At 39.5% G+C, this 13,641-nt stretch overlaps 1 protein-coding gene across 1 annotated transcript in view; it reads right to left on the reverse strand.

The window, feature by feature from the left end:
• The window catches only part of LOC126297592 (quinone oxidoreductase-like protein 2 homolog), a 43,900-nt gene extending 30,970 nt beyond the window's left edge, over positions 1-12,930 (reverse strand). Inside the window, exon 1 of the mRNA XM_049988567.1 lies at positions 12,631-12,930. Within this exon, the coding sequence (XP_049844524.1) occupies positions 12,631-12,816 (186 nt within the window). The 5' untranslated portion in view covers positions 12,817-12,930. The remainder of the gene's footprint in view (positions 1-12,630) is intronic.
• Between the last annotated feature and the right edge of the window lie 711 nt (positions 12,931-13,641).

Here is a 13,641-nt window from a genome sequence, read left to right on the forward strand (position 1 = left end):
ACTGCAGAAATAACATGAAACAAATGGGGCAAGTGAAAGAATTGAGGGTTATGGGTGGGAGCAAACAAAATATACTGATCAGCCAGAACATTATGACCACCGACGTAATGTCGATATAAACCTGCCCAGGTGATAGCTGTGTCCCCTGGTGAGGAATGACTACTAGTCGGACACATCCACAGTGAAAGTAACATTAGTAAGTGTTGTCCATGTGTAGAATGGGAAAGGCACATGCCCTATCTGAGTTTGACTGAGGGCAGACACTGATGACCCGGAGGCTTGGCACGAGTATTTTGGAAACTGCATGACATGTCGGGTGTTGAAGGAGTACCGTAGTAAGTGTCTTCAACACATGGCGAAACGACGTCCAGACACCGTGCGGTTAGGTGGCCACACCTCATAATGGATGTCTGATGTCATAGGCTAGGCAGACTGGTAAAACAGGACAGGCAGTGAACTGCGGTGGAATTAACATCAGACTTTAATGCTGGGCAGAGCATGAACAATATCTGTGTCAACGTTACACAATGACACTGGCAAATAGAACTGAAATGGGCACATGACCACTGGCACTGGATGTTGGCATAGCAGTTGTAGCATGGTCTGATGAATCTCAATACCTCGTTCATCATGTCAATGGGAGGGCAAGAATCCATCCACTTCCAGGGGAACAGCTCTTGACACCTGTGTTGCGAGACGGAGGCAAGCTGGCAGTGGCACCACTATACTCTAGGGAACATTCACTTGGGCATCAATGGATCCAGTGGGGCTTGTGCAAGGCACTATGATGGCCAAGGAGTATCGTGCTCTGATTGTAAATCACGCAACCCCTTCATGATGATCATGTTTCCCAACAGCAATGGCATTTTTCGAGAAGATAATGCATCACGTCACAAGGCTAGGAGTGTGATGGAGTGGTTTGACAACACAATGGTAAGTTCGAGTTGATGTGCTGGCCCGTGAACTTCCCAAATCTGAATCTGATTAAACACATCTGGCATGTGATTGAACATGGCACCAGAGCTCCTTGCCCTCTTCCTGGAATTCACAGGAATTAGATGACTTGTGTGTGCAGATGTGATGTCAACTCCCTCCAGCGACCTACCAAGGCTTTAATGCTTCCATGTCTACATCCATACTCCGCAAGCCACCTGACGGTGTGTGGCGGAGGGTACCCTGAGGACCTCTATCGGTTCTCCCTTCTATTCCAGTCTCGTATTGTTCTTGGAAAGAAGGATTGTCGGTATGCTTCTGTGTGGGCTCTAATCTCTCTGATTTTATCCTCATGGTCTCTTCGAGAGATATACATAGGAGGGAGCAATATACTGCTTGAGTCTTCGGTTAAGGTATGTCCTCAAAACTTTAACAAAAGCCCGTACCGAGCTACTGAGCGTCTCTCGTGCAGAGTCTTCCACTGGAGTTTACCTATCATCTCCATAACGCTTTCGCGATTACTAAATCATCCTGTAACGAAACGCACTGCTCTCCGTTGGATCTTGTCTATTTCTTCTATCAACCCTATCTGGTACGGATCCCACACTGCTGAGCAGTATTCAAGCAGTGGGCGAACAAGCGTACTGTAACCTACTTCTTTTGTTTTCGGATTTCTTTTCCTTAGGATTCTTCCAATGAATCTCAGTCTGGCATCTGCTTTACCGACGATTAATTTTATATGGTCATTTCATTTTCAATCACTACTAATGCGTACTCCCAGATAATTTATGGAATTAACTGCTTCCAGTTGCTGACCTGCTATTTTGTATCTAAAAGATAAGGGATCTATCTTTCTTTGTATTCGCAGCACATTACAATTGTCTACATTGAGATTCAATTGCCATTCCCTGCACCATGCGTCAATTCGCTGCAGATCCTCCCGCATTTCAGTACAATTTTCCATTGTTACAACCTCTCGATACACCACAGCATCATCTGCAAAAAGCCTCAGTGAACTTCCGATGTCATCCACAAGGTCATTTATGTATATTGTGAATAGCAACGGTCCTATGACACTCCCCTGTGGCACACCTGAAATCACTCTTACTTCGGAAGACTTCTCTCCATGACGTGTAACCACTGTTATCCATGCCAAAGGCAGTCATACTGGCTATTAGGTAGGTGGCCATTATGTTCTGGCTGATCAGTGTATATGACAACCTTAATATTGAAGACATGCCAAAAGAAACACTAATGCAAAAATCAACTAAACAAAAACCACAGCAACCGAAAGTTGAAAACACAAAAATGAGTATTGGAAACTTTGCTTGAGCTATGCAGCTTAAATGAAGTCTATTATACCATGAACCTACACAATTCTGAAACCGAATACTGCAAATTTCACATCATCTATATAGCTCAAATAAAGCAAACAATACCATGACAAAAAATAAAAAAATAAAAGCAGTAATGGAAAATTCACTTAACTTATACAGCTCAACCAAAATTCACTATACTACCAACCGTCACATACCTATAAGACCAGACCACAATTCACGATACTCACCAATATAAGCTAACACGAGGGTTGGAATTTAAATGTTGGCAACTATTTATTCACAACCAATAAAAAAAGAGTTACATGTTTGCACCCGTTACTGTCCTTCAAAGTAGTCAGCAGTGTTGTGTAGAACCCATTGCCAGTGATATGGAAGGCATAGTATACTGTTTGCAGAGCTTGTTCTGTTGATAGCGCAAATGGAGTGGTCTAAAGTTATGGTCATTCTCGTGTACAACAGTGATGGTATTATCCTAACGCATTACGTTCCTCCATGGCAGACAATTAATGCAAAGTATTACTGTTCATTGTTGGAGCATCACCTGCAACCAGCTTTGTGAAAGAAGCAGCGACACTTTCTGTACAGACCATCAATCATTTTGCACCACAATGCACGGGCGCATACAGCGCAAGCTGTGGCTGTTCTGTTCGGTCGATGGGACTAGGAACTACTGACCATCCACCATACTCCCTGAACTTAAGTCCTTGTGACCACATTGATGACATCTCATACACCCCATGAAAAGGCCTGATAACTGTAGAAATTTTACAGTTGCAGCCACATCCTCAACCATTGCAGCCAGTAACAAACAACTGTTAAATTTAATTTTCAGATCCGTACCAATCAACAAACGACAAACACGAAAAATTAAATTCCTCAAATGAACAAATTTCAAATGATGATCTAACAGCCCCAAAACGAAGACAAATTGGTAGCCAATAACTAATGAGATTAAAATAACTCACTGACAAGCCAACAACAACAACAATCACCTACAAAAACACCAAATACTACACAGTAAAATGCTCAATGCCACACAAACATCGCCCACAAAGAAATTATAAACATAAACATCCAACACTACAGTGTGCCACCACTGTCTCCAACAAGCCTTCTGCAAACAAGATCCATTTCAAAGGGGCTGCACATGAATGACATCACAAAATACAACACAGTAAATTAGGGATCAAAGCTGAGGGGTGGTATCGCAACAATCTGTTGACACATATGTTAATAGAAGAGTCAGCCAACATATTGTTTCCTCTTATATATACCAAATAAAAAGACCATGAGGGTAAAATTGGAGAGATTTAAGTTCATATGAAAGCTTACCAACAGCCCTTCTTGAACACAATTTGCAGTTGGAACAAGAGGGGTCAGGAGTGACAGTGGTCCAGGAAATACCCTACACCATGTGATATGTGGATTTTCTATGGATCGGAGCGTGGAATGTCAGATCCCTTAATCGGACAGGTAGGTTAGAAAATTTAAAAAAGGAAATGGATAAGTTAAAGTTAGATATAGTGGGAATTAGTGAATTTCGGTGGCAGAAGGAACAAGACTTCTGGTCAGGTGACTACAGGGTTATAAATACAAAATCAAATAGGGGTAATGCAGGAGTAGGTTTAATAATGAATACGAAAATAGGAATGCGGGTAAGCTACTACAAACAACATAGTGAACGCATTATTGTGGCCAAGATAGCTACGAAGCCCACACCTACTACAGTAGTACAAGTTTATATGCCAACTAGCTCTGCAGATGACAAAGAAATTGAAGAATGTATGATCAAATAAAAGAAATTATTTGTATAGTGAAGGGTGACGAAAATTTAATAGTCATGGGTGATTGGAATTCGGTAGTAGGAAAAGGGAGAGAAGGAAACGTAGTAGGTGAATGTGGACTGGGGCAAAGAAATGAAAGAGGAAGCCGCCTGGTAGAATTTTGCACAGAGCACAGCTTAATCATAGCTAAAACTTGGTTCAAGAATCATAAAAGAAGGCTGTATACATGGAAGAAGCCTGGAGATACTGATAGGTTTCAGATAGATTATATAATGGTACAACAGAGATTTAGGAACCAGGTTTTAAATTGTAAGACATTTCCAGGGGCAGATGTGGACCCTGACCACAATCTATTGGTTATGACCTGTAGATTAAAACTGAAGAAACTGCAAAAAGGTGGGAATTTAAGGAGATGGGACCTGGAAAACTGACTAAACCGGAGGTTGTACAGAGTTTCAGGGAGAGCATAAGGGAGCAATTGACAGGAATGGGGGAAAGAAATACAGTAGAAGAAGAATGTGTAGCTTTGAGGGATGAAGTAGTGAAGGCAGCGGAGGCTCAAGTAGGTAAAAAGATGAGGGCTATTAGAAATCCTTGGGTAACAGAATAAATATATTGAATTTAATTGATGAAAGGAGAAAATATAAAAATGCAGTAAATGAAGCAGGTAAAAAGGAATAGAAAAGTCTCAAAAATGAGATCAACAGGAAGTGCAAAATGGCTAAGCAGGGATGGCTAGAGGACAAATGTAAGGACGTAGAGGCTTATCTCACGAGGGGAAAATTAAAGAGATCCTTGGAGAAAAGAGGACCACTTGTATGAATATTAAGAGCTCAGATGAAAATCCAGTTCTAAGCAAAGAAGGGAAAGCAGAAAGGTGGAAGGAGTATATAGAGGGTCTATACAAGGGCGATGTACTTGAGGACAATATTATGGAAATGGAAGAGAATGTAGATGAAGATGAAATGGGAGATACGATACTGTGTGAAGAGTTTGACAGAGCACTGAAAGACCTGAGTCGAAACAAGTCCCCCGGAGTCGACAACATTGCATTGGAACTACTGACGGCCTTGGGAAAGTCAGTTCTGACAAAACTCTACCATCTGGTGAGCAAGATGTATGAGACAGGCGAAATACCCTCAGACTTCAAGAAGAATATAATATTTCCAATCCCAAAGAAATCAGGTGTTGACAGATGTGAAAATTATCGAACTATCAGTTTAATAAGTCACAGCTGCAAAATACTAATGTGAATTCTTTACAGACGAATGGAAAAACTAGTAGAAGCCGACCTCGGGGAAGATCAGTTGGGATTCCGTAGCAATGTTGGAACACGTGAAGCAATACTGACCCTACGACTTATCTTAGAAGCTATATTAAGGAAGGGCAAACCTATGTTTCTAGCATTTGTAGACTTAGAGAAAGCTTTTGACAATGTTGACTGGAATACTCTCTTTCAAATTCTGAAGGTGGCAGGGGTAAAAATATAGGGAGCAAAAGGCTATTTACAATTTGTACAGAAACCAGATGGCAGTTATAAGAGCCGAAGGACATGAAAGGGAAGCAGTGGTTGGGAAGGGAGTGAGACAGGGTTGTAGTCTCGCCCCGATGTTATTCAATCTGTATACTGAGCAAGCAGTGAAGGAAACAAAAGAACAATTCTGAGTAGGCATTAAAATCCATGGAGAAGAAATAAAAACTTTGAGGTTCGCCGATGACATCGCAATTCTGTCAGAGACAGCAAAGGACTTGGAAGAGCAGTTGAACGGAATGGATAGTGTCTTGAAAGGAGGATATAAGATGAACATCAACAAAAGCAAAACGAGGATAATGGAATGTAGTCGAATTAAGTCGGGTGTTGCTCAGGGAATTAAACTAGGAAATGAAACACTTAAAGTAGTAAAGGAGTTTTGCTATTTGGGGAGCAAAATAACTGATGTTGGTCGAAGTAGAAAAGATAGGAAATGTAGACTGGCAATGGCAAGGAAAGCGTTTCTGAAGAAGAGAAATTTGTTAACATCAAGTATAGATTTAAGCGTCAGGAAGTCATTTCTGAAAGTATTTGTATGGAGTGTAGCCATGTATGGAAATGAAACATGGACGATAAATAGTTTGGACAAGAAGAGAATAGAAGCTTTCAAAATGTGGTGCTACAGAAGAATGCTGAAGATTAGATGGGTAGATCACATAACTAATGAGGAAGTATTGAATCGGATTGGGGATAAGAGATGTTTGTGGCACAACTTGACCAGAAGAAGGGATCGGTTGGTAGGACATGTTTTGAGGCATCAAAGGATCACCAATTTAGTATTGGAGGGCAGCGTGGAGGGTAAAAATCGTAGAGGGAGACCAAGAGATGACTATACTAAGCAGATTCAGAAGGATGTAGGTTGCAGTTGGTACTGGGAGATGAAGAAGCTTGCACAGGATAGAGTAGCACGGAGAGCTGCATCAAACCAGTCTCGGGGCCGAAGACCACAACAACAACAACAACAACAGATAAAGATATAGATGGTCCAGTCATATTAATGTGACTAGTACCTATGTTTGAAGTCAATGTGCAACAACCACTCACAGATGGCTGCTGGCAGCACTAGCAGTGGAGCTTACATAATGCTTGTTGGGGGATGCAGAAAACAGTGCACCTGTTGTTGTAATGTGGAAATGGAGAGATTTATCTTATGTCCAAGAGGACATTATCATTATGTTTTGGGTGTTGAATGGAAGCATTTCCAAAATAACTAAGTTCTTATACTATTCCTGTGACTCCATGGTTAAAGTATTCCATGCATGGAAAAATGGCACTATTCAAAACTGGCACCAAGCCAACTGTGATGCACACTGCCCCTATATGACATGGGTGAATGACAGCTGTGAGATGTCTACAGGCGAATAGATGTGCAACTGATTGCCCTGATGAACCTAGCGGCTACCAAAAGAGTCTCTTCGATACCTGATGCTTGGTTCATGCACCCATGCTGACTGCTGTTCATCGGTGACAAACCCTGTAATTTGCAAGCCAATAATGCAACTAGATGTCCACTGAGTAGCAACAAGTGGCCTTTTCAGATGAACCATATTTTATGCTCCATCGGACAGATGGCCATAGGCATGTACTGCGTGAAATATCTGAAAGCAAACACTCTGCGACAATCAACGGAGGGTTCAATCTGGAGGGGGAACCATTATGGTCTGGGGAATGTTTTTGGAGCATTCCCAAGATGATCCCATGATTCTGCAAGGCACAATGGATCAACAGAATTATGCTCCTTTCCTTGAGGACCATCCCACCCCTACATGCAGTTTGTGTTTCCTCAGCACAATGGCATTTACCATCATGACAATCTATCATATCGCAGCTCTCAGTGTATGTATGTTGTTTGAAGAGCACCAGGTTGAGTTTACCATACTCCCTCAGTAATCAAACTTCCTAGATTTAAGCCCAATAGAGAAATTGTGAGACCAGGCTGTATGCATCACGGATCATCAAATGAGCTACTGCAGCTGGCCATGGTGCTAGAGTCAGCATGGCTCCACATCCCTGTCAGTACTTTACAGAACCTCATTGGCTCTCTTCCTGCACATCTCACAGTGATCACTGCTGTAAAAGGTGGTTACTTAGTATTTTGAAAGGGTGCTCAAATTAATCTGACTGGACAGTGTAGTTAAAACACTTTATAAGCACATGCAATCAATGAGAGTTCAGCATCTTTGCTCATACATTAAAATGACATGAATCCTACCTACATCTTTTACGGTGATATTTGGTTAAGTTTTGTGCCTCAAACAGCAGCGGAAACTACTGCAGAAGCTTTGGAGTTGATTCACAGTTTCTATGACTATCTGGACTGAATGTATTATTTTCTAAAGAATAATACAAAACCTGGTCTATTGTTGAATTCATAACAACAAACCTAATTACTGTCAGGGAACAAATGCCATGATTATATGGCACAGCAAAATTTGTGACAAACAAATACCCTTTTTTTCCTATTCTTTGTAGTTAGTGCAGGTTTGAGTCCGATGGTGTTAGGGTAGGACTAAAATATGCAATTATTTAATTGTGAACACAGATTTCTAAATGAAAAATGGTCATGTTACTATTGTCTCCAGTGAAGTATGTTTGTGTCCGATATTTCACTATCAACCTAGATACCATCTTCTGCGTGGCCCACGTCTGACGACATACGGAGGTTTGGGTCTGGATGCGAGTTGTGCACAGATAGACAAATGGTACGGTGACTGTCGTGATAAGTGGGAAATCCGGGTTCAAGTTCCGGTCCAGCACAGATTTTCATTGTTGTCATTCCATTCTACAGGTGATGGTAGACCTCATTCACAATTGTGATTTCATTCCAACAACTAGAAACGTTGTATCTTCTTCGAATAATTTATATACATCAAGGGATCAAGTGAAGCTAATGACAATTGGAAGCCATAACAGAAACAGTGAAGACATGTTGCATACTTTCAGAAGAGGCAATCACTATATGTTTCTGTGCCATTCAAATTAATTTTATTTTATTTATTTAGCAAGCTCTGTGGGTCCATGCAAGCCAATCTGCTTCATAGTTTACAGAATGTTCATTGGAAAATTTATAAAAAAGTATTACTAAAAGACAAACAACATTATTACAGAGTATAAGAATAAATAAAACATTACAGAAAGAATTTTTCAACTACTGTGAGGAAGCCCTTACAAAATAGGAGTGTGCCACAAGGAAATCTTCCAACTTAAGTCTTCTGGCTGATCTCCCCCCCCCCCCCCCCCAGTTGTGCTGGAAGCATACTGAAAATGAAACCTGTGGTAAAACTTTACAAAGGGGTGTCAGTTCATAGTAAAGTTTAGCCAAATCTGTTGACAAGTGCATATTGTACAATACTAAAGAAAGTGTTCTCCAGGTGAAATTCATTTTTCCATTTGGTGTTCATGAAATGAATACTGCAGTTTGTTCTGCATGAGCCAACACTGGCAACAACGTATCTCATGATGGAATATATGTACAGGGATAGCAGAGTTAGCATTTCATGATGCCAGAACAACGGCCTACTTGAAGAGTGCTAATTGACACTGCACGCCTACCTGACCATTCTTTTGTGGGATAAGAATCTTCTTAATGAGAGTACAGAGTTCCCCCAAAATATGATACCACAGGCATAACACAGTGAAAGTAAGGAAAGTAAACAAACCTTTAAATTTCAGTGCCATCTAAAAATCACAGCAAAGACAATGAACACGTGCTGATATTTGTATGACAAGTCATGGGAGCATTCATGGGATTACAGAAGCATCCAATTCCATCCATCTGCTTTGACCCACGACATCATCAATATGGTGGAAATGACCATTCTCAGTTTCTCCAATAAAACACCTATAACATCACTACATAAATACGACAACAAACATGAAAATAAGTAAAATACAACAATAACATCTCCCTCCAAAAATATAGACAAACTAACAGGACAAGTGAGGGAAATTAGGGGTTTTAGAGTGGGGACGAGCAAAATATAAACATATAACTAAGCACACCATGATCCCAAACCACACAAAATGACGAAAAACAACTCAAAATTCCCACTTTCCGTTATACTCACAAAATCCACAGGAATCAGTCACTTCCTTTCACCTACATAGCTCAACAGCAATTGTGGATACCACAAAATAAAAACCTACAACTACAAATATTAGAATTGGACTGTAACTATTGATACCACAAAACCAATACCTAAAACAACAAAAATTGGAACCGGACACTTCCCTTAAAATATATAGGTCAACGACAATTGACAATACCGAAAAACAAACACCTACAGCTCAGATAAATAAAACCAAATCCACAACACATCAAAATCCCCATTAAACGACTATTTATCACAAAAAATTCCAGCGCTACGCACTAGGTTAGCCACCCCAAAATATATATATATATATATATATATACACACACACACAAATCCAGAGGACACAATCAATCACAAGATGACATCTACAAACACAACCAACTCATAAACTAAACTTCGCGCAGTAATGATGTAACGGGTCAAAGCAGACAGGTGGGATGGGACGCCGCCGTTGATCCGGATTCATTCTGTGCAATCCCTCTCCTGTCCTACTTTTTATGCTTAAACATGCAACATCTCTTCATTTGCTTAGTCCATGAAATCATGGTGGAGAGGGCACTAAAATGAGTAAGAATCAGTTGTGCAGTTGATACATTCTGTCACACAGAAAAAAAATTCAGAGATCCTGTGCACTTACTACATGATGACAATTTTCCTGATGTCACACTTTACATAGGAAGCTGATCATGTCATTTGCAAGAGAGTGATTAGAAAACTGCAAAAAGCACTAACAGTACAATATACTGAGACAGTAAAACTGCTGGCCATTAGAATTGCAATACAAGGAAGGATAGCAAATAACTAAATTTTACTTGTGTGTATACAACATACTGTAGTAGGAAGGTAACATAATTAAATTTCTGGGAGTTTGAGGGTAGCCAATATGCTATAAAGTGTGACATTTAGTACACTGAGCTGCAACCTCTGGAAGCAAGTGATTATGCATGGCAAGTGAAGAATATGCCTGTCCTTTCAGGAGTGAGGCATGTGTACCTGTTAAGATGCTACATAGCATTGAGTATGGCCCTTCTGAACCCATCCATTCCATATTGGTCCGACAGTTGTAGGATTCCAACCAACTTAACTGCATCACAGAACAAGAAAAGAACTTTTGATATGCGAAGATTATACAGTTGTGTAATTATAATGTGCCGGTAGACGTTTCTCCTTCTTGAAAGAAGCACAACACGATCTACCTGAGAAACAACATTCGAATGTGATTCTGAATTAGGCCTAGAAACTCAATGTGTAATGTTTCCTTATATACAGAATGTAAATGGCATTACTTCTACCTACTTTGTGTGGTTGTCATGAAATGCTAATCATTTGCATGTCCAAGTATGTGGCACATTTCATACCAACTTGACATTTGTTAAATGCTGTGTTTATATGTTGAAATTCTAGTGGTACTCAGTGTATTTATAATTTACATACTGCTGAGTATTCAATAAAAACCTATAGCTGGAATCTTCTACAGCTTACTGAAAGTAATCATTACATTCTATTGAAGAGTTTTCATTTTAAAGGGAATACTGTCTAGCTGCTGCCAAATTTATGTCCTACTTAAATTATGCGGAAGGAAGGAATATTAGGTTTTAACATCCCATTGAAATCAAGGTTACAGTTATTTACAGTTTTGGCACTAACAGGACAGGGGTGGGAGACGAAAGAAAAAAGAGTCGTCCTGTTTTGTAGTGCCCCCCCCCACAAAAAAAGAAAAAAAAAACACTCCGTGCAGAAAGAAGAAAAAACAAGGTAGACTGTTCATAAATGTTTGACTGTAGGTCTACATAGACTGATGAAAACTTAGGGCTAAAAGGGAAATACTACAGAGTTGAACAGCTAAAACATTTAGGTTAGATTACTTCTGCATAACAATAATAATTTTCTAGTTTGTGGTATCATAAATGAGCATGTCAACCTATTTTCATTAATTTTGAAAGTAATATTTAGTGCTAACTGCACAGATAGGTAAAAAATATTCATTAAATAACTAAGAAAAATACTATGACAAAAACACAGCATTGAATCACAATACAGATTAAGGTCTAATACAGAACTATATCTGGAAGTTGATACGGTAACTGATGTAATGAGAAAAAGAAGATTAAAATTATATGGGCACACATCCAGGATGAATAATGCCAGGATAAGAAAACAGGTCTTTGACTTAGGGCCTAATAAACAATTACAAATTCAAAATCACATGACCGAGAGAAGTAGGAAGAGATACCGAAAGTGCAGGAGTTAACTTGGACAAAATAACAAAAAGAACATTCTTTAAAGAACCAGTAGAAAAAGAGTTGCTTTCAGGACAGCAAAATGGAAAAACTGGGAGAATGTGCAGAAAAGATTAGAAGGAAACTACATATGACAACAAAGAAACAGAAACAATGTTGATTTGTCGAACCCTACGAAAGGGTTACTAAAACCGAAATAAAATAAAAGTAGAATTGTTTGTTATGTCTATAGATCATGGAGGACCCTATAGTGGTAATTGGAACACGAACCAACAGTTTCAACAATTCGTTTGATCTTGTGAGTAAGGGAGATGCCGCATTCAAAAATGCAGTATTAAGAAGAATAATGATCTCCGCTACTCTGTAACAAATCTAACATGAGATTGGTTAGTTAGTGACCGAAATAAGGAGGAATAAAACTTCCAAACAATGTGTCCAAAAATGTGAAGCGTGTGTCTGGCAGCAGAAGTATTCTCAAATACAAGTTATTATTACAATTATTTCTTCTTGACAACACGTATGCCCCAAAAGAATTGTTGAATACAAGCAAGTATGTTTTTACAAACCTGTAAACAGTCATAAGTAGCGACATAAATACGTCTTTAAAGACGGGCGTGTAACTTTTGTTCAATTGACACAGTCCACATCAGAACGTTTATTGTGAATACGTGTGAAACACACAAACAGTAACTAAACTATACGAAGTACCTCGTTCTTGCGCAATTTTTTCAGCGGTATCTCCTTAATATCCAAATTTTCCTTGAATTCACGAAGAACTGCTGCCTTGACAGATTTAAATCTAGCACTAGTTCCTACATCAGAGTTCGTAACTTTCCCGAACAAACGAAACTGATTGAAAATAATGCTAATGCCTTTTCTGTTCACAGCTGACATTTCGAAAAAGTTTCTTCTGGCACAACTGTCGATAAATTAAAAAGATCGCATTGTAAACAACCCACCCACACTCAATAGCAAAACATATTAAACCAAAGCAAAGACATTCCATATGAACTGACCCAGTGAATTCTTCAGGTACTGTTAGACGCATCTCGCCAAAGACTCACTGTGCATTACAGATTGGGTATCCGACAAATTAAGCAATAGTCATCAAATAGCCTATAAGGCTGGTATCTTCTATGTTTTCACATTACATCACTTCATTTTATTGACATTATATCCCTCGCTTATATCTTAATAAAATCCATGAATGCTTCTTATATGACATTAACACCCTTGTTCAGGAATTATCTTCTAAATAGATTCCGGTAATATACGAAATAGACGCTTGAGGGTAGCGTGTCTCTTACTAGTTACTAAGAATGGAGTGTAAGTACTAGCCTCTTTCCTGCTGATATGGCTCGTCGATAATTTGTGTCTTGCTTTGAAATCATCAGGTCATCTGCAGCAAGAATGGGTGAAAATAGTCAGCTGACATGTGGGTGAAGTTTTCGCTATGGCTGCAGCTGCACATCAATCATCAGTGATCATCATCATTTCACCCTCTCGCAAAAGTTTACAAACTTACATTTTTCGATGTCTACTTTCGAGATCAACGGAGTATTTGCTACACAAAATAGAACAAATTAAACGCCTCTGTTTCTGATCGCGGCCATAATGCGCTGCTTGGAATGAATTAAGCGACATTTTCCCACTCAGGGCACCACATGATTGTCTCTTATTAGTTTCATAATCTAAAAAAAGCCTTTGATACACACATAC

This window comes from Schistocerca gregaria, chromosome X (genome assembly GCF_023897955.1).
Source record: "Schistocerca gregaria isolate iqSchGreg1 chromosome X, iqSchGreg1.2, whole genome shotgun sequence".
NCBI classification, from domain to species: Eukaryota; Metazoa; Arthropoda; class Insecta; order Orthoptera; family Acrididae; genus Schistocerca; species Schistocerca gregaria.